Source organism: Balaenoptera borealis (genome assembly GCF_965194805.1).
Source record: "Balaenoptera borealis genome assembly, chromosome: 1".
In the NCBI taxonomy this organism is placed as follows: Eukaryota; Metazoa; Chordata; class Mammalia; order Artiodactyla; family Balaenopteridae; genus Balaenoptera; species Balaenoptera borealis.
Window position 1 is genome coordinate 172,825,388 of NC_138860.1, and position 22,931 is coordinate 172,848,318.

Genomic DNA, 22,931 nt, shown 5'->3' on the forward strand with positions numbered 1-22,931 from the left:
TCCACAAGGACAGCAGTGAATAAATGAAAACCCATTACTCTCAGAGCCTCAACTTTCTCTTCTGTAAAGTGGGGAGAGCAATAGTACCACCCAGTGGACCACGGTGATGTTGTGTGCGATGTTTGGCATAGAACAGGTGATTCCTGAGTGGGGGTCTTTTCCCAGGGACCTTCCAGGAAGGTGGGGAGAGAGATAAGCCTCAGCCAGATCTGGTGGACCCTCCCCACTTTGTGCCTGGGCTGGAGCTATGTGTACCTAGGCCCAGGGCCGCCCTCCACCAGCTCTGACCCAGCCCCTGTTGGCGTGTCCACTCCCCTTGGATTTCTGTGGCTACTACTGGGGAGGGGTCTTGAACACCAGGCAAAAATCTCTGGCCAGGGAAATGGAGAAAGACCTGAGTCCTAGCCTGGTACAGCTGTGTGAGTTTGAGCAAGTGGCTGTTCTTTGGGCCTCAGTCTCCCCATCTGTACAGTGGAGATGCTCTGAGGGCCCCACCTCCAGGCTTTGCCCACCCAGGAAGATGGGGCGTTTGGGTAGTTAGAGCTTCCTCTTCAGCCACACCCCAAACCTGCTCCCGCCCTTGCCTGTTGAACATGTCCTTTCTGGTTCCAAAACACCGAAATTCAGGGTCCTGAACACTTCCATCCTCAAATGCACACAAGGGCACGCGCACACACTTACCATCACTCACCTTTGCATAGCAAAAAAGCTCTTTCAGCTCCTGAATGAACAGACCCCATCCAGCCACCTCCCAAAATGTGGCTGCTGGCTGTGAGAATGAACCCCAACACAAATCTGAGTCCAGAATGTCGTAAGCCCTAGGGTTGGGAAGGAAGGAGATGGGGGGGCATTGGCCAGTAGACAGTGCACAGGTTCTGGAAACAAGTGTTCCTGGTTTGAATCCTGGCTCTGTCGTTTCCTAGCTGTATGACCTTGAGCTGGCCACTGAATCTCCCTCGGCCTGTTTCCTCATCCGTAAAATGGAGAAGTTATTATTACCTGTGCCATGGGATGCTTGTTAGGCATAAATGTGGTAATGGATGTAGTGCACTTAGCGCAGTGCCTAGCACGCAGCAAACACCCATGACTGGAAAGGGCTGTTGTCAAGAACACCTACATGCTTTGAGTATATACTTCATGCCAAAGCCCAGGCTCAAGCTCATGTGGGCAGGATGTAGGCATCTTCAACCCCAAAAGGGTCTAGAAACAGGGGTTCCAGTCCCCAGGGGGAGGTGGCGTTCTTGCCTGGCGGTGCCTGTGTCTGAGCAGGGGGACCCATCAGATTGGCATCCTGGGGTGGGAGGTGTCACCTGCCGGCCACATTCCACCTGGGTCTCCAGCTCCTCATATACCCCACAGGCCCCCAGGCCTGGCATAATCCTCCCATTCCAGGCTGTCCCCCATCAGGTCCCACTCCACCCCCTCCACACACACAGACAAATTTATCACAAAATCATTTTTTATTGAGGGTTGGGTCAGGGACAGGAATAGGGATTGCACTGGGGACCATACCCCAGTTGGCAGAGGGGTCTGGTGTTGGCTCACACCCTGCCTCCTCTAGGGCACCGCAGGGTGAGGCCTGGCCGCCAGGCTCTGGCTGTGGCGCTGGACACCAGGCTGGAGTGGAGTTGGGGTTGCTTGGCCTGGTCCCGGCTGCCGGCCGGGCTGCAGTTTCCCCAAAACGGCCACCAGAGGGCAGCCGGCCCCCAGTGCAGAGGAATTCTCGGTTTCTCAGGTGATGGTTTCTTAAAAAAATAAAAAACCAGAGGCTGGTGTGTTCCCCCTGCAAACCCGAGGGTGGCGGGCCCTGGGAGAAGGCTCTGGTTTCTATGATCTCTTTGATAAAAAACAAGCAAAAATAATAACAAAATACGTGGTTTCTCTCTCTCCCTTTCCCCCGTCTAGGAACTGAGGTCAGAAATGAGGGTGTTGGGGACTGGGAGTACCCTGGTATGGCCTGGATTTCAAGGTGTGGGTCTCTTTTTTTCCCCTTAACACCCATAAATAAATTCATAAATAAATAAATAATAAATAGATACTCTCCTTGTATGTGCACATATATACAGATAAATCTTTCTCTTATCTATCAACGGAGTAACTAACCTCTCTGACTCTTTAGTTCAGAAACTCAAAAGTAAAGCGACATGGTCAAGGTCAAGGGAGGGGGAAGATCAGGGACTTGGAATGGCACTGTAAAACACCCAGCAGCATACTGGAACTCCAAGCCAGCTGGGCTGTGGGACATTTCTGAGTGGAACCCTGACCACCTGAACATTCTAGAACCATGGAGCCAGGTGGGCCCTGCAGGGATCTGAACAGAATCCTGTGAAACACCCAAAGTCCTAGAACTCCAGAACCAGCTGGGTCTTGGGGTGCGGAGCTGGAGGGTTGGAACAAAGCCGTGGAGGACCTAACATTCTGGAATTCTGTAGTGATCAGGGCTGAAAGGTCACCAGGATGCGACTAGACATCACTGGGGGAACGAGATCGGAAGGGGATCTTGGAAGAGGAACAGCAGCAGCAGACAGCCCACAGCACCTTCTGCACGTCCTGGTTGCGGAAGGCATAGATGATGGGGTTGATCATGGAGTTGTAGGTGGCAGGGAGCAGGGTGAGATAGGTGTAGAGGGGTGGGGAGTGGGCATCGCCCAACAGGCAGTAGACGGTGAAGGGCAGCCAGCAGGCGGCAAAGGCGCCAAGCACCACGGCCAAGGTGGCAATGCCCTTTCGGGTGGCCACGTAGTGGGAGGCAGGCAGCAGGTGCCGCTGGAGGGCAATCTGCTGGGCATGGCGGCAGACGATGCGACAGATCTGGGCATAGAGCTGCAGCATGATGCCAAACACCATGAAGAAAGCAACGGCCAGGACCACCAGATGGTTCTTGGAGAGCGGATATACCACGCCACACGTGGCCCGGGCCTCCAGGCAGTTCCAGGCCAGCACAGGCAGCAGCCCCAGGCCCAATGAGCATCCCCACACTAGGGCCAGCATCACATAGGTCCGCGTCACTGTCGCCTCTGAGTAGTAGGTGAGGGCATTGTACAGAGAAAGGTAGCGATCAACGGTGATGGCCAGTAGGCTGCCAATGCTGGCAGTAAAGGCCATGGCCAGCATGCCGACCAGCACCAGGCTCATCTCCGCCGAGCCAATGCAGAAGACAGCAGCAAAGTGCATGACCAGACCCAGGCCTGCCAGCAGGTCTGCCACAGCCAGGCTGCCCACCAGCAGGAACATGGGGGCGCGGAAGGCGGGAGTGCCCACGATGATGGCCACCACCAGCGCATTCTCACAGGACACAAGGGTACCTGAGATGCACAGCACTACGTCCCAGGCCCTAGGTGAGGGCAGTGGTGTGGCTGGGCCTGTGGGCCCCTCTGCTGAGCCCACGCTGCTCATGTTCATGTTTCCTGGGCCAGCAGAGAGCCAGGCCAGGGGGCTGCCTGCACCCCACATCATGGTACCTGTAGGAGAAAGGCCCTGTGAGAAGCTGGCAGGGCTGGGTGCTAAGTGGAGGGGTCTGGAAACAGTGGGAGTCTCACCTCAGGATACCTGGCTGAGTCCCAATGCCTTGTCGCCCCCACTCCTGCCCTGAAGCTCCTTCCAGGGTACCTTTAACCTCTCCTATGCCGCCAGGCTAGCAGGAGTCTCTTTTCCTGGGGATCCCTGTCCTGGGTCTCTTCATTCTCCCTTCCAACTCCCTGAGTCCTGCAGGTCTCTTTCTCCCACATGTGTGACCAGAGGAGGACAAGATGAAGGACTACCAGAAGTGGATGGAGGCCCATAGGATCCAGGAGAAGCTGGGAAAGGCCCAGGACTGGGGGAGGGAAAAACATCTTAAGACTGAGAGCAGCTCTGCTCCCTCCCCACCAGGGAGGATGACGCTCAGTTTCTGAGGCTCACCAGACCCCTCGCGATTCTCAGTACTGCCAAACCCAGACTCCGCCCCCAGAGAATGCTCGTGAAGCTCCCGCCAGCCCCCACCCTGCACTCCTGGGGTAACAACACCTGGGAACTCAGCCTCCCCCAACACACACCCGCCCAGACTTCTGTCCCCAGCCAGACCCCTCTTTCTGCCTGAACCTCTGGGTCTTTGGAACAGACACCCCCTGCTGGAAGCCTGGATCCCTGAGTCAGACCCCTCCCTCTGCCCGGACACCTGGATCTTGGGCCTGACTCCGCCTCCTGCCCGGAGGTCTGGATTCCTAAGTCAGACACCTCCTCCTGCTCGGACGCCTGGGTCCTTGCCGCAGACGCCTCCTGCCGGCCGAAACTCAGATGACCATCAGTCCCTTCAGGGCCTCGGGTCCCTGCAGGAGGGCTCATCCGGCGCCAGGCTACCCAGCTGACGGCTCTCAGCACTCAGACACTGGCTCCCCTCCTGCTAGCCCAGACTCAGGGTTCCTGGTCTCGACCTCCGACCCCAGTCAGCCGCTGCGAGCCTTACCGCTTGCCCAGCGCCCCAGAATCCTGAGTGCCCTCCCGGACGCCTGGTGCCCGCGGCGTGGCCCTCTATTCACCTCCCAGGACCGGGCGCGGCCGGGCCCCGGAGAGGCTCCGCTCGGGTCCAGGCTGCGCAGGGTGTATGCAGACCCCGAGAAGCCCCCACGGCCGCGGGAGAAGCGACGTGAGTCACCCCGCCCCGTCCCGCCCCCGGCCACCGGTTTGGTGACGTCAGCGGCCCGCCTGGCCAATGGGTGAGCCGCGCTGGGGCGCAGCGCGCGCCGCTCGGCATAGTAATGAGGCCTCGTGCCGCCCGCTCCCCCATTCATAAAAAGCGACAGTGGCTGCGGCCCCGCCCCCTCCTGAGTCGGCCCGCGCTGTCCTTGACGCGGCGCCCTCTAGGGGCCGGGGGTTTCGGGGGCGCTGGTGCGAGAGCCTGGAAGTCCACGGGAGGTTGAGGGGGATGTGTAGGGGGAGCGGAAAGGGAACGCGGATAGACTTTGGGGTGATGGGACTCTCGGGTGGCAAAGGCTGATGGAATTCAGGTGACGGAAACCGAGTGATGGGGCTGAATGGGCGTCCCCGGTGAGGATGGCAGGGGTTGCCAAGACGAAACGGCCCTGAGGTGATGGTGACAGGAGCATGAGGGAGCAGGGAGGTGGGTGGCAGTGACGGTATGAGCATGATGACAGGATCTTGGGGGATGGTGGCAGTGGGACGCTGAGGTAGAGAGGGAAGCCCCCAGGGCAACCATAGCAATGTCAGGGTGATTCTGTGGCATGATGGGGTTCAGGGATTGCAGGGTGGCAAAAGGCGGTGGCAAAGGAAAGGGAAGATGGAGTGTCCAGGTGATAGGACTTCAGGTCACCGTGACCCTGTCACAAGTGCTGAAGTGACAAGGCTGTGATGAGGGTTGTAGGGTCCTGGAATGAAGATACCAGGTGGAAAAAAAAAAGATACTAGGTGACTGTGGTGAGTGGACCCCAGGGTAAGTAGGACAGCGTAGAGGGTCTGGACTGACAGTGACCAGGCAGGTAAGTTGCTGCCAGGGCAGGTCCTCGTGATGCTGGGGCTGGCATAAGGAGCTGGGTGACGTCAATCATGTCAGCCCAATAGCGCCCTCACAGCATGGGAGGAGTGGGCCTGGCAAGATTTCAAAACCTGAATTATTTATTCAAGGATCTGGAAAGCCAGCGGGGTGGCGGTAGGGGGCACTTCCCCGAAGCAGCAGGAGTGGTGGAGCCGGGAGGAACTTGGAAGCAGGAAACCTAGCAGCTCAGTACCCAGGGCAGGCCCCTCTCAACCTCCCATCTTAGACACCTTGGCAGGGTAGGGCATGGAGAAGGAGCTCCCTCTTCCCCAACCCTGCCTGTCCCCAGGGAATCTCTCTCAGCTGACTTCTCCAGATGTGACAGATATGGCCAGTTCTGGGGGAGGGGAACTGGCTGCTCCTCCTCCGTCTCTAGCTTTGATCCTCACTGGAATCAACCAGCCCTGTGGGATGGGGATGGGGGGCAGGGACCAGGTGAGGGCTTGAGGAAACCAAGGCAGCCCAGATCGCAGGCCCCACCAACTTCTCCCTGCAACACAGAACCACTACAGCTCCCACAGTCAGTGTAGGGCAGGGAGAAGGAGGTGACAGGCGGTGGCAGGGTACATGGGGAGAGGATAGGGTCAAGGCTGGGGAAGATAATGCACTTCAGGTTGGACATGGTGAGTTTGGGGTGTTTAGCAGGTGGTGTGGTCAGGAGTCTAGACTGGTTTCAAATCCCAGTTCCTCCATTTCCTAGCTGCGTGACTTTGGGTGAGTGTCTTAGGCTCTTTGTGCCTGTTTTCTCATCTATAAGATAGAGACAATGTTAGTATCTTCTTCATGGGATTGTTGGGAGGGGCCTGGCACATTATCAGCACTGGCTGTGTTGGCTGCCAATATATCTGGCAGGAGGAGGACACCTGGGAGGCATAGATGTGCAGGTTCTAGGGGTAGATGACATCACCCAGGGGAGGGAGCAGAGAGTGAGGAGGAGCCTCAGGGAACCCTGCCATTGAGAGCACAGACTGTGGATGAGAATATTGCTGCTCCTGGGCCTTTGCACTGGCTGTTCCCTCTGCCTGGAACCCCTGCACTTCATTCCGGTCTCTGAACCCAAGTCACTTCGTCAGGGGCAGGCTTTCCTGACCTCTACCCTAGATTACCACTCCCCTCCCCATCACTCTCTGCCCTCTTTCCTTGATTTATTATTCTTCAGAGCACTTAGCACTCCTGAAATTCTAAATTTATTCTTTTCTAAAAAAGTACGTGTCAGCCCCACCAGGACTGAACAGACTTTGTTCTGTTCTGTGCTGGAGAACAATGCCTGGCATGGAGTAAGTGTTCAATAAATACTTGCTGACTGGATGATTAAACAAAAAGCAACATCTAGAGAAAGAGAAGGAAAACAGAGAGAGAGTTGTAATACTCACGGTGTCAAGGAAGGCGAGGGCATCAGAGAGAATACAGGGGCATTAGCGCCCCAGAACCCAGGTATTCACTTTCGTCCCCATCAGAGCCGGGTTCCAACAACTGTCCAGCTGGTCTCAGAGAAGGGTGAAGGCTGCTGGGAGGTTGGCATGAAAGGGTGTATGAGAGGTAATTTCCTGGCAGTCCAGTGGTTAGGACTCTGTGCTCCCACTGCAGGGGGCACGGGTTCCATTCCTGGTCGGGGAACAAAGATCCTGCAAGCACTTGGAAGAAAGAAAGAAAGAGAGGGAGAGAGAGAGAGAAAGAGAGAAAGGAAGGAGGGAGAAGGAAAGAAAGGGTGTATGAGAGACTATCTTCTATTCTGTGCAGCAGTGGTCTTTTCTATTTTTTCATAGTTTATTAATCCTCTCATGAAAAATTGGCAAAATCACCACAGATAAAGTCACTGCAGAATCTTTACTCCTTCCTTTTGCCAGCACCAACACTGGCCTTTGTGGTCCCCCAACCTCCTTCATTCTGTTCTCGCATTTCATACGCTGTTTCCTTGAGTTCTTTTTCTTCTCAGGCAGGCCATGTCTTGCAGGGTTGTGTTGGTTTACTTTTCTTTGTATAACCCAAGGAATCGTAAATCATGCCCAAGCCAGTTGTCTTGTCACCACCAAAATGGGTTCTGACTCCAAGTATAAAGATGACATCTGATGTGGTCTTGTAGATTTTGGCTAGTTTTCCCCAAATTTCTGTCTTGGATACTGTTGCCCTTCCAGGGTGAAGAACATCAATGACCATGCTTCCACTGAAGTAGTTGGTTGGCCAGAACTTCCTGATCCAGATAGGTACGGTGTCATTCATGATGGAGACGATCCTCAGCCAGCCGGGGGGTGCACTGATATTTCTAACCATGAGAAATGCTGGGGACCTAAGAGACTCAAGTGGGGCTGTGGATTTTCATGTGAATACTCTCTCTCATGCTCCAAAACTGCCCCATGTCAACAGGACAATTGAGGCCATCACTGCCAACCAGGTCTCCCTTCCCCAAAGATCTGCTGTCTAGAGGAAGGGGCAGCCCTTCCTCTTCTCTCCTACTCATGCCCTCTGCCATGCCTCCTTGATTCCTTCCCATCACTGACACCCCCCTCCAGTCCTTCCCACCTACCAGACCAGAGCCCAGTGCTTACAAGAGTCCTGCAACCCCATTTCACAGGTGAAGCCTAGAGAAGCCAGGGACTTGCCCCAAATTGCACAGTAAATGGCAGAGCTGGGATCTGAAGCCATTCCATCTGCAACCAAATCCAGTGTGCCTTCATTCTAGCCTAGATGTCACCATCTCCCCAGAAGGGGCTGGGAGTGAAGTTGAACTAGGGCTGATAGTACTTGCAGTTCCCCAGGTGACCACCAGATGGCTGTGAGCGCTCACCTCCAGGTAAGACTTCTTACCTCTTCTCTCTTCACCAATCTGCAGAATCCTATGGGCCTAGGCTCTGGAGGGAGGTGTGTGTGTGAGAGACACAGATACTATCTACACAAGCTCCTTGTCCAAGCCTCAAGAATCTGGGCATCATCAGCGCACACATTCTTAGCACTGACTCATTCATTCAGCCAATATTCACTGACAGTTCCCCTGGGCTTGGGTTTGAGAGGGTGCTGCAGACAGAAAGATGATGTGGCCATATCCCTGCATTTTCAACATTCAATAAATATTTATTGAGCATATACTATTTACCAGGCACCGTTCTAGGCACAGAGGATACAGCAATGAACAAAAATCTCTGCCTTCTTCATGGAGCTTCCATTCTGATGGGGAGATGGACAATCTACAAGTAAATACTTAATACGATATTAAGTAGGGAGCCCTTGAGGGTCTCACAGATCAGTGAGACAGGCAAACATGTACACAGTCACAAGATGGTACAGTATGGTTATTTGGTAACCACCTGCTTAGCTTTTATGTGTGCAGGGAGTTAACTACAGATGAAGATAAACATGGTCCCTGCCTTCCTGGAACTCACTTATAGCCTAAGAAACAAATGAGTAATTAATTATACAGTTGATACGTGTTCTGAAGGAAAAAAGGAGGCATGATGATGTAGAATAACCAGGAGACCTGTTTTAAGTAGGGAAGTCATGGAGCAAGTCAGTTGAAGAGAGGATAGAAGAGTTTCAAGGAGAGGGCACAGCAGGTACCAAGTCTTAGGAGGAAAAGAGTTGATGTGTTTGAGGAACAGAGAGAAGGCTAGTGTGTCTGGAGCCAAAGGAGCCATGGGGAGAGTAGGAGTTGAGCTCAGAGAGGTAGGCAGGGGGAAGATCATGCCAGTATTGGAGAGCAATGAGCCATTGGTGGGCTTAAACATGGGAATGGTACGATTTGACTTACATTTTCAAAGGATTGCTCTGGCTGCTGAGTGGAGAACAGACTGGAGGTGGGGAGCAGAAGCAGAAGCCCTACCAGGAGGCCACTGCAGTCACCAAGGCAAGAGATGGTGAGGGGATGAGGGCTTGGGTGCGGGAAAGCAGACGGATTTGGATCTACCACCTGGGACAAGTGCCACAGCAGCTCAGCCTTGCTCCACGACAGTCACAGAGGGCTTCCTGCAGGTGGTGCCCATTTTGCATTGTCCTGAAGGATTAGTTTGCCAGACACATGTAGTCAGGAGCGGAGGAGGACCCTCCAGGAGAGAGAACAGCTATAGGATAAAGGCAAGGAGGTAAAAAAGAGGGTGTGTGTTGGGGGAAAGGCTGTTCTATTTTCTCAGAGGGTAAGAAGATGTTGGGGTGAGCACAAGACTTCTAAAGACTTCAAGAGCCAGGAATCACAGGGCTGTGAAGGCCAAGCTGAACTGAAAATTGTTTCATGGTTGAATCCATGTTTTCAGGACAGCCCTGCACTGTGAGGGCCGAGCTGGGAGGGTCCTGGAGGCTGAGAGGCAGTGTGAGGCCAGCAAAGGGAAGATGAGGGAGCAGGACACAGGAGAGACGTAGAGGCAGAATCTGCAGGACTTTAGTCTGGGGGCTGAGACAGAGGGAGGGAGTGAGGATGAGACCATGGTTTCCAATCAGGTGCCGGGGGGAATGAAGGGGTCTCCTTGAGTGGGGAAGAGGGACCGGGCAGTTTCAGGGGCCTGAGGCACACTCAGGTAAAGGTGCCCAGGAAGCAGATGGACCCTCAGGAGGCATAGCAGAGGGGAGAGTAGCCTCTGGCCTCACTGGATCCTGGGTCCACATCCTGGCTCCCCTCCTAACTGTGTGCCCCTGAGCAAGTGATTTTACTAGAGGCCTGCAAACTGGAGATAACAAAACCCATGCTTAGAGGGTAGTTGAGGACGTCAGAAGAGAAGCTGCTAGTGAAACTGCTTAGTAGAATGTACATTCTGCTAGTAGTAAGTCGTTAATAGATGTTAATTATGTATTATTAGTTACAGGTGTGGCAGCTGGGGAGCGAGCACTGGGCTGGAGATGGAGATATGGGACTCGTTGGCTTTCAGTTGGGAACTGATGGCAGAGTAATGGATGAGATGACCCCAGGAGAGGAGAAATAGAGCTCAGGACTGAACTGGGCCACCAGAGATGAAGAGGGGAAAGGAGGAAAAGGAGAAGTAGAGAAGGGGGAGAAGGAGAGGGGAGGGGAGGGGAAAGGGGAGAATGGAGGATGGGGAGAAGAGGAAGAGGAGGTGTCTTCTAAGGAACCTGAGAAGTGGCTGCAGAGGGAGAAGAACCAGAAGAGGCAGAGAGGAAGGCTGTGGAAAGGCCCACTTGTCCCAGTAACAATGAGACCGCTGACTTGGCCAGAGGGGATGTGGTGGGTCAGAGGTAGACGCGGTGTGTTGAGGGGCAGAAGACAGGAGGGTGCAACGGGTGAAGCGAGGTGGGCTGCCAGAGCCTGGAGGCCGATCCTCGCTGTCCTGGGGCCTGGTTGGAGGACGCACTTGACGCAAGCCCGGAAGTCAGGAAAGTGACTTCGCTTCAAATCCAGATTTTGCCACTAACTCTGTGACCTCCGACTAGTCACTTTTTCTGAGCCTCAGTTTCCTCACCTGTGAAGTAGGGATAATAATGCAGCAGAGTTTTCGTGAAACTGAGGGTGGCGGAATCCAGCGACCTGGCCGGCTACCGGTCCTGGACTCCACCTCCTTTTGCCGGAGCCCCGCCCCAGATCCCCGAACCCCGCCCCCACCAGACCGCGCCCACTACCCACGCCCTATCTGGCTCCGCCTCAGACCACAAAACCCCGCCCCACCTGGTGGCGTCACTAGCCCCTCCCTGCCAGAGCCACGCCCACCTGGCCTCGCCCAGGTTGCCCGGGTCTCGCTCCCTACACCCCGGCGGAGCCGAGTCCAGAAGGGACGCGCCACACCAGCACTCCGCAGACCCCGACCCCCCAGGCTCCGCCTCCGCGCCATGGCCGCGCCGGGACCCCGCGCCTTACGGGCTGCGCTCTGTGGCGGCTGCTGCTGCCTCCTCCTGTGTGCCCAGCTCGCTGTGGCTGGTAACGCTTGCCCTTCACCCTTCACCCAGCCGCCTGCCAGGAGCAAGTCGGGGGTTGGGGGGCGGGAGGGGAGTTTTCCACATGTGTGCGGGGCTGGCTCCTGGGGTGGGTAGAAGGGGACTCCAGCTGTGTGTGGAGCCCTGTGTGTACATATAGGCGCCAGGTGTGAGGGAGCTTCAGGTGTATGGAAGTGAAGCGGCCCCAGGTGTATGGAAGTGAAGCGGCCCCAGGTGTATGGGGGGGTAGCTCCCGATGTATGCAAAGGGAGGGTGCTCTGGGTGAATGTCAGGGAGGTTCTTGGTGTGTGTAACCATGTGTTTGTGGAAACTGCAGATGGGCAGTGGGGCTTGGGAGATCCAGGTGAGTGTATGTGTGCAGAGGGGTGAGATCCACCGTAGTGGGGAAGGGGGCCTGTAGCTTGGGTTCAAAGTGTTGCACCCATGCCACTCCCAGGTAAAGGAGCTCGAGGCTTTGGGCGGGGAGCCCTGCTCCGCATGAACATCTGGCCAGCTGTCCGAGGGGCCTGCAAACAGCTGAAGCTCTGTGAGCATTGTGTGGAGGGGAACAGAGCACACAACCTCTCTGGCTGCGTGTGGCAGCAGTGTCAGCCGGAGGAGCCAGGTATGGAGTCAGGCCCTCCCCAAGTTTAGTGCCCCCAGTTATGAACGCCAAGGCCTTGACCCCACCCCCTAAACCTCTTCCCTGCACCTTCTCCCACCAGGACACTGTGTGGCCCAAGCCGAGGTGGTCAAGGAAGGTTGCTCTGTCTACAACCGCTCAGAGTCATGTCCAGGTAAGGGGGCTCCTGCTGGCCTAAGTCAAGTTGGAGGGAGGGGGCTGAGGTGTCCCCAGCCAGAGCCTGCCTCCAGTATGGAATTGGCCTCTCCCAGAGAGTAGACTATGCCCACGAACACCAGGGTCCAGCTTCAGTTCTGCCTTTAGCTCACTGAGAAGTCCCTTCCCCTCTCTAGCCTGTTTCCTCCTCTGTAAATTGGTACGGCCAGAGGATCTAGGACAAGCATGTAGAGAGGATGGGGGAGCTAGCTCTTCTATTTTAAACCATAGTGAGGACTTTGGAAGTTCAGAAGGGAATGGGGGTGGGCTTCCTGGAGGAGGTGGCATCACAGATGACACTTAAAGGTAGAGTGGAAAGAGGGCATATCTGGTGGAAGGAACTGTGTGAACTAAGGCTTGAAAGTGTGTTGGGTGGGCCTGGGCTGGGGTCTTGATGGGAATTGGGAGTGGGGATCTGGATTATTATGGATTCCCTGTCTCTTCAGCTGTGCATCACCACCCCACTTATGAACCGAAGACCATCACAACAGGTAGGTACTACCTGGGGGAATGGGAGGTCTAGAGGTGCAGGGAAAGACAGAGCTGGGCTCAGGCACTGACGAGATCTGTGACCTCAGCCCTGTGATTTCTCCACCTGAGGCTGTTTCCACATCTGTAAAGTGGGTTGGATAATACCTCACAAAGTTGCTGTGAGGATTTTATGAGATGATGTATAGCACCTAGTTCAGTTTCTGATGCATAGGAGGTGATCAAGAAATGATGGTTCCCATCCCTTCTCCCACACCAGAGAACTCAGGATGACCCCCTCCGGACCTACTTGGTGCTGAGGGTGTATGGCTCAGGTTGCCAAGGTGTCCTCAGTGACTACCTACTGCAACATCCAGGCTCAGAGAGGGTCACAAAGCAGGTTCCTGGCAAAACAGAGGCAAGAACCCCACCCCTTGGTTCCCACTGCCCCTCAGGGCCTGGAGGTCAGCAGGCTTGGCAAGGATGGCTGAAGAGGCTCTTGGTTAATTAAAGCCAGAAACGTGATCTTAGGGGCTGAATTATTGATGGCTCAGCTCCCTCCGGCTTGAGCCCCAGATCAGTGTTGTACAGCTTATTTCTTCCCTCTTCTGCTCCTCTTTCCCCAGTGCCCTTCTCTGGGGCTCCCTGAGCTGCAGCTGGGACTACCCTTTGCCCTTCATATTCTCAGACCCCCCCTTCCACAAGCTACTCCCTCTGGGAGGTGGACCCAGCTCCCAACTGGGCCCCTTTCACTGCCCCAGAATGATCTTCCACCACCAGCCCTGCCCTGCCCTGCTCTGGGCACCTGGCCCAGGGCCTGAAATTGAATCCCTGGTGGGAGTTGATGGCTAACGTGGCCCAGCTGGGAGCCACCCAGACGTCCTGGCAACCGTGGGCCACAAGGCGGGGGCAGGGGAAAGGGTCAGGGGATGCTGTGTGAGTCTGGCTATGCCCTAACTGTGGGGTGGCTTTGGACAGGCCTGGCACTCAGAGCCTGGCTTCTCCCTCTGACGTACATCGTCAAGTCTTCATTTATCTACTTGGTAGGGTGTGGGCCTCCACTTCTTTCTCTGTTCCTTCCCTCCCTAAGTAAGGGCTCTGGCATTGAGTGACTCCAGGGTCTCAGGACTTAGGAGCCCTGAAAGGAGACCACAGCATCTGTATCTGGGCTTCAAACCCCAAGACCCAAGGCTGAGAGGGACTCTGAGCTGAAGCGGGTGTGGATGTCCAAGTTCTGGGTCCATCCTCACCCTGCTGGGCCACTGTGGCAGAGGGAGGCTGGCAGGGAGCTCAGTCACCATCTGGTCCCTGCAGTCAGGAGGCTCAGAGAGGGCGTAAGAGACATCAAGCCACCGAGCAGCTCAGGAGCAGAGCCAGGGCCGAGCCAAGGCCCTGCCTCCCCAGCCAGGCACTGTCCCTCCCACCAGGCACTTCCCAGCCGCCCACAGGGTCTGGGCTGAACTTCTGAGCCTGCTGCTCAAGCCTCCCATAGTGAGGACTGGGGCCCCCAGATGACCTGTGCCGGGTACTGGGGTGGGGCTGGGCTCCTGGCCCACAGTGGCCTGCTGTGACCTCCACCCTGCAGAGAGCCCCTCGGTCCCTGAGGCCCACGGCCCTGGCTTTGATGGGGCCAGCTTCATTGGTGGCGTCGTGCTGGTGCTGAGCCTGCAGACAGTGGCCTTCTTTGTCTTGCGCTTCCTCAAGGCCAAGGACAGCACCTACCAGACACTGTGAGTACCTAGCCCGCCGAGTCCCAGCTCACTGCCCACCCGCCCCCCTCTCTTGCCCCTCAGGTCCCTGTTAGCGCTGGTGCGTTGTCTTCCCCGTGGGGCAGCCTTAGGGGCGATGAGTCCCTCCCAGCCTCCCCCATGTGAGCCACACCCCTTCTCCCTCCTCCAGTTGTGGGGTTCTCTCTGCTGGGTGTTGGCTGGGGCAGGACTCAGCCTGGGCCCGGTGTCTGCGAGCCCAACTGAGCCCACCTGTCTTTGTCCCCTCATGCTGCCGGCAGGGAGGAGAACCAGTAGGTGACAGCACAGGCAGCCTTCGGCCTGCAGCTCTGTGGCCACGGGCAGGAGCCTGGGCCATGTGTGCGGTTTGGTTTTCCTCCGAGAAGGGAGCTGCTCTGAGGCCCCCGTGTGCTGCGGCCCCATGTGTGCTGTGGGGCGGATCGCTGCAGCCTCCATTAACGTGTTGCTCTTTTGACCACCGCCTGCTCTCTGAGGGTGGGCGTCCTTGGCCTGGCTGAGGTGGGACCACTGCCCTGAGTGCCCTCTCTGTCTGGCCTCTGCAGAATCTGACCCCCTTCAGGCCTGGATTCCACACTCAGGGGAAAAAGGATGAAGAGGCTGCCCTCTTGGCCTGCTTGTGGGCGCTAGGGGTGGGAGAAACTTTGGTCACCAAATTCTGGCCCCTGTGGGCACCGAGCAGGCTCGGTGCCCAATACCTGACATCCCCTCCTGTCTGGGCCTGGTACCTGCAGATGAGAGCATCCTTCAACCACCTCCTGTCTCATCCATCATCCCTGCGGGCCCCCTGCCTGGTACTAGGTCTGGAGCCTGCCTCCTCCCATCAACCTGGCCTGGACACTGCCCCCAAATAAAGGAGCTCTTTCCAGCACTGTGTTTTATGTCCCATGTCTTGGGCTGTGTGTGGATTGGATAGGGTGGGGGTATGGCCACTGTCCTCTCCTTAATGTAAATTCAGACTTGAACTGATACTGTCACCTTTTAAAATATTTTTATTTGGGGGAATTTCCTTGGTGGTCCAGTGGTTAGGACTCAGCGCTTTTACTGCTGGGGCCGGGTTCAATCCCTGGTTGGGGAACTAACATCCCACAAGCTGCATAGCACAGCCAAAACAAAAAAATTTTTTATTTGTTACATGTGTTTAATTCCCTCCTCCACCACTTTATCGATAAGGGTACAGAGACACAGAAAGGTAAGCACACCTGCTTAAGAGCACACAGAGTGGAATGGGGCAGGGCTGGGATTTGACTCCAGGTTTTTCTGACTCTAGAATGAGCAGAACTTCAGAACTCCTCTGCAGAGGCATCTCCAGGCTCTTTTGGCTTCTAAAGTTGGGTCTCTGCCCCAGTGCCAAGGTGGAGATGCCCCTGGGACCCTCCACAGGGTACTTCTGGCCTTCCTTGAGCAGGCCCTTCTGGAAAGCTCCACCCATGCCCACCTCCCCCTCTTCACCCCCCATCCCTGGGCCCAGAAGTCTTCCCTGACTAATAACATCTCCTATCAATGGGGCACTTGCTGGAAACCAGGCATGTGGCTGAGAGTCTGACATCAGTATCTGATTTAGTCCCATGATTGTCCTAGGAAGCTGAGAGGCAATAGAGAGTCATGGGTGAAAGTTCAGCCTGTGGAGCCTGACTGCTCTGTGTGAACGGGAACAAGTTAATTGAACATCTCTTGGCCTCAGTTTCCTCGTCTGTAAAGCTGGGTAACAGCGGTTGCATCTCTGTGGGATATGGGGAAGGTTCAGAGCAGGTGCATGTGCTCCGTCTGCTTCATTCCAGGGCGCCCATCCACCCTTCCAGCTGGGCAGCCTGTGGTCAGCCACCTGCACCTCTTCTTGCCCCAGGCCTAGTCTCCGTGCAGGGTCTCCAGCTGCAGCTGGAAGGGCTTTAGGGCCCCTGGGCTCCACAGGGAGTTCCAGCTACTCCTTGGCCTCACAGAGGGCTCACCTGCCTAGACATCGCACCACCATGGACAATGCCAAACAGTCCACCTCCTCGTCCCTCCCCCTCCATTCTCACTTCCATCAACACCCCCCTCCTTTCAGCCATCAGCCTCCCCTTTAGTCTCCCCTCCAGCTCCTTGCATCTACCTCGTGTTACCCAGCCTGCCTTGCTCTCTCTTCTTCAAGCCCCTGCACACGCAGTTTCTCCTGCCTGGGTCACCCTCCCTTGGCTTCTCCACCCAGCACTTAATCCTGGCTGGTATAATGCCCATTCTCTCCCAGGCCAAGGGAGGAAATGCCCCTATATCTTTGTGGCTTTCCACCCAGTTAAGGAAATTACTCTATTGAATGTTTTCTTTTTCAAAAGTAGTAAATGCCGGGACTTCCTTGGCGGTCCAGTGGTTAGGGCTCCACACTTCCACTGCAGGAGGCACGGGTTTGATCCCTGTTTGGGGAACTAGGATCCCATAAGCTGTGCGGCCCCCCCCCCAAAAAGTAGTAAATGCCTGTAAGGAACAAGAGAACTACACAGAACTTTATATAAAGAGAGAGAATCACTCTCCCCCTGGTCCCACTCCCCAGAAATAACTATGCTTAACAGGATGTGTCAGACCTTTTTCTATGAATTCACAAAACACATTTAGCGTTTTTAAAATACAAAGTGGGAGCGTGCTTTACATATTGTTCTGCAATTTTGCCGCTTTCATTATAGATCAGATTTGCCCTATGACTTATACAGATGGTGATGATTTATTTGCCTGCATCCTATCAATGTGCAGCTGGGTCATTTCCACTTTATCATAAACAGCATCATGGTAAAGGGGCTTGTCTGCAGATCTTGGCACACCTGTGAGAGAGAGTAGGGAGGACAGATTCCTAGAATTGGAATTGCAGAGTCTCAGCGTCCACCTCATGGATCCATCTTGTCTGGCAAACTTGGCCTCTACCTTCCCTACACCCTCTTGAACCTCAGCCTTCCCCACCCCCACAAGCACTGGGCCTGGAAAAAGGAGGCTCTCAGGGAGGGTTTGATGAAGGAATGAATGAGTGAATGAATGAATGAGCCTTTCCTCTCTTCCCCTCCCCTATCACCAGAGGTCCCTCTCCAGCTCAGACCTCACCACTCACATCTGGACCAAGGCTGCTGCCTCTTCACTGGCCTCCCAGCCTCCACGCCTGCCCTGCACGGTCTGCCCATTCGATGGCCTATATTAGCAGCTATTTTCTAGGCACTGCCAGGGGCTTCTCAGTGGACCTGAGGGTGGGCATGAAGTCACCTTGCTAAGGGGGGCGGGCATGGGCTTGGGCAAAATCTGTGGCATATAAGTGCCAGAGAGAACACAAATCATGTCCTGTCTCTGGGCCCGTTTCTCCATTTTTATTCATTCGTTTAACCAACATTAACTGATCATCTGCTATGTACCAGCCTATAACCCAGGGCCAGTAATAACGACCATGAGCAGGGCTGTGTAATGATGGGAGGTGACGTACCGCACCCAGCATGACTCGTGGGGTGCAGTAGGTGCCCAACAGATGGTAGCAGCGGTCATTCCTGATACTGGTGACAAGGATCAGGGGAGGATTCCTAATGGAGATGGCATTAGGGCTGGACCTTCATGGATGGGCAGAGCTTCACAGGGAGAGAAGAGGAGGAGGCTTCCGGATGGAAGGCAAAGACTGAGCTAAAGTTCAAAGGTTGAAAAACCCTACGTGAATCCAGAAGTCTGAAGAGATGGCTGCAGAGCCTTAGAGGCCAGGATCAGAAGTTGGACTCCATCCTGGTTGGAGCAGGCAGGGATTATGCCCATTCTCTCCAGGGCTGAGGAAGGAAATGCCCCCACCTTCTGCTGGTTCCAGCCTGGGTGGGGTGTCCCTGGGGAGGGACAACAGGAGGAAGTCTTGTTTCATGTCCTCTCACCAGCCTGGCCCCTTATAAACTGGCCTCCTCCCTCAGAGGCTCCAGCAAGGTGGGCCCACCCTGGACCCCACTCTCCCTTTTGCTCCTCTTGTTTGCGGAGCCCGCCTGAGAACCCAGGATGCCCCAGCTGCCCAGGTAGAGGCCTAGGGCGCCCTCTGTACCCATCTGCCCTCATTCCCTCCCTAGGTATCCTTCTCCCACCCAGGCTCACTAGCCTCAAGGAGCAGTGTGGGAGTTTGATAATCTGGGCTCTGCACAAAAACATATGCAAATAGATGCAAATGGTGAAAAACCTTGCCAGCTCCGGAAGCCAGTGTCCTGACAGCTAGAATCTGGGGGATGAAAACAGAAGTGCAGAGGGGTCTGGGAGAGAAATGCCCACTCCCCCCATGCCCATCCTGTGCCCACCCAGCCCCATGTCTCCCTGCAGAAACCAGGGAACTGGAAGCCAGCAAAGTTGTCCTCCTGCCCAGTTGTCCTGGAGCCCCAGGAAGCCCTGGGGAGAAGGGAGCGCCAGGTCCTCGAGGTGAGAGATGCTGTGGAGCAGGCAGGGACCTGGCGCAAGCTGGGGAGGATGGGGTGCAGCGGTTACAGTCTGTGCTGAGAGCCCATGACAAAAGGGCAAGGAACCTACTGCGTGCCAGGCTCCAGGCTGGTTGCCCAGCATCCGAAGAGTGACCCTGTGAGGTAGGCGGTACCGTCCCCATTTTGCTAGGGGGAAAGTGAGGCTCAGAGAGGATAAGCAGTTTGCCCACATTCACAGAGACAGGAAAGGCTGCAGCTGGGATTTGATTTCTGGCTCCAAATCCCTCGTTGCTTTTTCGCCCCTGACATGGGGTGGGACGTAATGCATCTCTGCCTTGGGATTTCAGGGCAACTTGGACCACCAGGCAAGATGGGCCCCAAGGGTGAGCCTGGTGAGTATGTGGGGCCAGAGGTCTCCTCTTCTTTCTTTGCTCTGTCCCTGCCTCTGCTTGGCTGCTGCTCAGGAATTGGCTATGATTTCTCTCCTGCAGAGGGGGTGGAAGGCTGGGAGGAGTGGGGAGAATTAGAAGGACCTGGGCACCCTCCCCTATGGTGGTTAATGGGCATTCCCTTGGAGGTGCTCAGACCTCAGAGCCAACACTCATCTTTCCCTGGGGCAGGAGATTCAGCAAACCTGCTCTGGGGCCAGGAGAGTGAGGCCGCCTTCACAGGAGCCAGGCACTTGGAGTCAGTTGGTGCTGGGGTGTTGGTGGACCCCAGGTGTGGCCCAGCGCACCTCGGAACCCCTCTTCAGGGGTCCAAAGGAATCAAGAGGGCTCCTGGGTCCCACACTTGGCCTGTTCCATTGCCTGTGAGTGGGGTGGGGGTTGGGGAATAACTTGGGGGCCCCCCTCAGTCCATCTCCCCTTCCCCAGGCCCCAGGAGCTGCCAGGAGCTGCTGAGCCGGGATGCCACCTTGAGCAGCTGGTACCATCTGTGCCTACCCGAGGGCCGAGCCCTCCCAGTCTTTTGTGACGTGGACACCACAGAGGGCGGCTGGCTGGTGAGTGAGCGTCAGGGAGAGAAGGGACTCAGAAGTCAGGCCCAGTGGGCACTTCTTCCCCTTGGCCCCTAGGGGGAGCCAGAGCCCACCAGAGCCAAGGCACCCCTTAAGCCTAACTCACTAAGGAATGAAGTCTGAGAAGACTTCACAGAGGAGATGCCATATGAGAGGGCCTTGAAGGCTGTGTAGAAGTTCTCGAGATAGATGAGGTGCAGGAGGGCATTCCAGGTAGAGGGAAAGACAAATGTAAGGAGGCAGGAGAGTACGAGGGTGTGGGAGGACTGTATGAATGAGCTGAGAGCAGATGGAGCGGTTGACTGAGGTCTACTGCTGTGGGTCAAGCATGGACTGAGGGCCCCTGAAAAGACCAGTTCACAGAGGGCACTGAATGACCCACTGAGGAGTGTGGAGGGCAGTGGGGAGCCATGGAAGAGTTTTAAGCAGGGGAGGGACCAGGTCGGACATTTTTTAGAAAGAAGACTCAGGCTACACTGTGGCAGATGCATTGAGTGGGGACCAGACTGCAGGTAGGGACACAGGTTAGGGCAACTGCAGGGGTCAGGGCAGGAGAAGAGGGTGGGCAGTGGCAACAATGGAAGTAGAGGCTCTTAGACTGAAAGATATTTAGGAGAGAAACTCTGCAGGGCCTGGGGTCTGCTTGGCTTGAAGAGGAAAGTGGGGTTGGGAGGAAGCATCAGGGTAAGGCTGGGTGGGCCTCTGGAGGTGACCTCTCTGCTCTAATATCTTGATTCTTATGATAGTAAACTAAAGCAGGTTATTTTGAATCTGACCCCCAACTGGACTGACCGTCTCGGGAGGACAGGGACGATGTTTATCATTTCAGTTCCCCCAGGGCTTTCGAGGCTACAGTGTGAAGTTGAGAGTCAGTAAAAGGTAATAAGTGTGTGTAGAGCTCGTCAGCATATTCACAAGCAAGGCTCACTTGGACTCACACTTTATCAACAAGCCCCCAATCCAAAGAGGGGGTGCCTGTCCACCTGCCCCCCACAGTGCATCCACTCTCAGCTGCCTCTGCCCCCTGCTTCTCCTCATCCCATGCTCAGCCTGGAGTAATGGCTGCCGTGCTAGCCTTCTCTGCCTCCCTAGCTATTCCAGCGGTGACAGGATGGTTTCGTGGATTTCTTCTGCTCTTGGTCCTCCTACAAAGCAGGTCTTGGGAGCCAGGAGTCCGAATTCTGGCTGGGTAATGAGAATTTGCCCCAGCTTACTCTCCAGAGTAGGTTCTCAGTAGGGTCCAGGGAGCTGGAGGGGCATTTCCCTGACATTCTGACTTCCCACCTGGGATCTGAGGATTCCTCCATCTCTGCCTCCCTGTCCCCCAGGTACCTGGGAGCTGCGGGTGGAGCTGGAGGACTTTAAAGGCAACTGCACCTTTGCTCACTGTGGGGCCTTCCACCTCCTTGGGGAGGCAGGTCACTACCCAGCTAGTGCTTGGCAGGTTCTCAGAGGGCACTGCAGGTGAGCGAGCCTACAGTGGGGCCTTGGAGTAGGCAAAGAAGGTGAGGGAGGCTGGGTTCTTTCCCAGGGCTGCCACGGCCTCCATGAATGACCCAGGACAACTCCTTCCCCTCTGTGGGCCTCAGTTTCCTCATCTGAAAAATGGCAGTCATGAGACACGGGGGTGAAGAAGCTGGGCTCTGGAGGCAAACAATCCTGAGTTTAAGTCCAGCTCTGTCATTTACTATGTGACCTTGGGCAAGTCCCTTCTGGGTCAGAGCCTCAGTTTCCTCCCCTGTAAAATGGGTAAGGAGGCAGGGAGGGAGGGTGTGGGAGACCTCTGAGGCTCTGTTGAGTGTTAGCATTATCTGCCTTTTTTGTTTTTAATACTTATTCATTCATTTATTTAGGCTCTGCCAGTTCTTAGTTGCGGCACGCGGGATCTTCATTGCCGTGTGCGGGATCTTTAGTTGCAGCATGCATGTGGGATCTAGTTCCCTGACCAGAGATCGAACCCGGGCCCCCTGCATTGGTAGTGCGGAGTCTTAGCCACTGGACCACCAGGGAAGTCCCCAGCATTATCTGCTTTGGAAGAGGAACCAGAGACGGCTTTTTTCGAAGAAACACCAGCTGTTGAGGAGAAATTTGAAAGAGGGAAGTGGTTATGAGGAGGTGCCTCAGGAGAGCCCCCTTTCCTGCCCAGGCTTCTGAGAAATCCCTCCCAGCTCCCCCTGGCACAGTTGCTCAGGCTGCAGATGGGAGCTGGGAGGAGACAAAGGAGCAAGAGGGAAGCTGAGGATTCTGGGAGGGGACAAGGTAGGCGGCGGAGCCAGTGACTTTGGAGCCACAGTCCTGAGCTCAAGTCCCAGTGCCCCTGTGTAGCCTTGGGCAAACACCCTGGCTCCTTGGCACTGCTGTTTTCTCATGGGGCCTGAAAACATCCACCTCACAATTGCTCTGAGGCTCCTGTGAGATCATCTCTCCAAGGTGCCGGCACCTAGGTGCCTCCCATCCCCTTCCTGCCAGGGGACTCCCTGAGCTTCCACAGCAGGAAGCCCTTTACCACCTATGACACCAACCATGATACAAGCAAGAGCAACTGCGAGGTGACTGTTCGTGGTGCCTGGTATTTCAGATCCTGCTATCAGTCCAATCTCAACGGGCGCCACTGGATGTCCGAAGCCACTGCCCATAACTATGGCATTGACTGGGCCTCAGGCTGTGGCACGGGCCACCCTTACCACAGGGTTCACATAATGCTTTGCTAGGGCACCCTGGCAACAAGCAGGGTTATCTTATCTCTCCCATACAGTTTCTGGACCCTCAGCTACCCCTCCCCATTGCTAACCATCTTTGCTCCTCTGTCCACGTTAAAAAAAAGAAAATCACTTTAACCCTTTCCTGGCTTGCAGACCTCTTCCAGTTATTGGGAAAAACTCACAAGGGCAGAGCCAGGGACACAGGTTTCAGTTCCATTCAAGGAAGATATTCCTTCCAGTCAGGAAGACGGACGAATTGGCCTCAAAAGGTAGTGAGGCTTCCATCCCAAGAGGTGTGCAAGCCAAGGCCAGAGGAGCATGGAGTGGTGGACTTGGAAGGATTCAGGCATCCACTGACAATACTCTTGGGCCCCCTGGGTCCTACAAGTGGATGG

General features: G+C 55.5%; 3 protein-coding genes, 1 long non-coding RNA gene and 1 pseudogene across 9 annotated transcripts; 3 read left to right on the top strand and 2 right to left on the bottom strand.

Annotated features, from left to right (window-relative positions):
• Positions 1–1,622: 1,622 nt before the first annotated feature.
• On the top strand, positions 1,623–2,036 carry LOC309608690. The gene is made up of 2 exons (XR_014233065.1): positions 1,623–1,735; positions 1,906–2,036. It is a non-coding gene; the product is annotated as an uncharacterized lncRNA (long non-coding RNA).
• A 128-nt stretch (positions 2,037–2,164) lies between these two features.
• Positions 2,165–7,198, bottom strand: GPR3 (G protein-coupled receptor 3). 3 transcript variants are annotated; one of them, XM_082348543.1, is made up of 2 exons: positions 6,904–7,198; positions 2,165–3,461 (listed from the first exon to the last, which is right to left on the bottom strand). In XM_082348543.1, exon 2 carries the CDS (start codon positions 3,454–3,456, stop codon positions 2,464–2,466), a length of 993 nt encoding a protein of 330 aa, XP_082204669.1. In that variant the 5' UTR covers positions 3,457–3,461; positions 6,904–7,198; the 3' UTR covers positions 2,165–2,463. The 3 variants fall into 3 exon arrangements, with proteins under 3 accessions (XP_082204669.1, XP_082204667.1, XP_082204668.1); XM_082348541.1 differs by lacking the exon at positions 6,904–7,198 and adding an exon at positions 4,518–4,638; XM_082348542.1 differs by lacking the exon at positions 6,904–7,198 and adding an exon at positions 4,445–4,523.
• A 13-nt stretch (positions 7,199–7,211) lies between these two features.
• Positions 7,212–10,927, bottom strand: LOC309608584 (small ribosomal subunit protein eS24 pseudogene; annotated as a pseudogene). Its single transcript has one exon. The product of its transcript is annotated as a small ribosomal subunit protein eS24 pseudogene (transcript).
• Positions 10,928–11,162: 235 nt separating this feature from the next.
• Positions 11,163–15,299, top strand: CD164L2 (CD164 molecule like 2; the record flags this gene model as incomplete). 3 transcript variants are annotated; one of them, XM_082348598.1, is made up of 6 exons in its annotated part: positions 11,163–11,381; positions 11,835–12,002; positions 12,103–12,174; positions 12,662–12,706; positions 14,269–14,413; positions 14,974–15,299. In XM_082348598.1, exons 1-6 carry the CDS (start codon positions 11,294–11,296, stop codon positions 14,978–14,980), a joined length of 525 nt encoding a protein of 174 aa, XP_082204724.1. In that variant the 5' UTR covers positions 11,163–11,293. The 3 variants fall into 3 exon arrangements, with proteins under 3 accessions (XP_082204724.1, XP_082204725.1, XP_082204723.1); XM_082348597.1 differs by having other exon boundaries at positions 11,165–11,381; positions 14,692–15,299; XM_082348599.1 differs by lacking the exon at positions 14,974–15,299 and having other exon boundaries at positions 14,269–14,417.
• A 2,607-nt stretch (positions 15,300–17,906) lies between these two features.
• FCN3 (ficolin 3) lies at positions 17,907–22,546 on the top strand (the record flags this gene model as incomplete). The annotated part of the gene is given in 12 exon segments (XM_082378429.1): positions 17,907–17,934; positions 18,198–18,395; positions 18,398–18,409; positions 18,412–18,426; positions 18,722–18,817; positions 19,164–19,216; positions 19,673–19,819; positions 20,927–20,938; positions 20,942–21,056; positions 21,163–21,260; positions 21,262–21,298; positions 22,304–22,546. Coding segments are annotated over 12 exon segments (1,053 nt in total). The 3' UTR covers position 22,546.
• Positions 22,547–22,931: the final 385 nt, after the last annotated feature.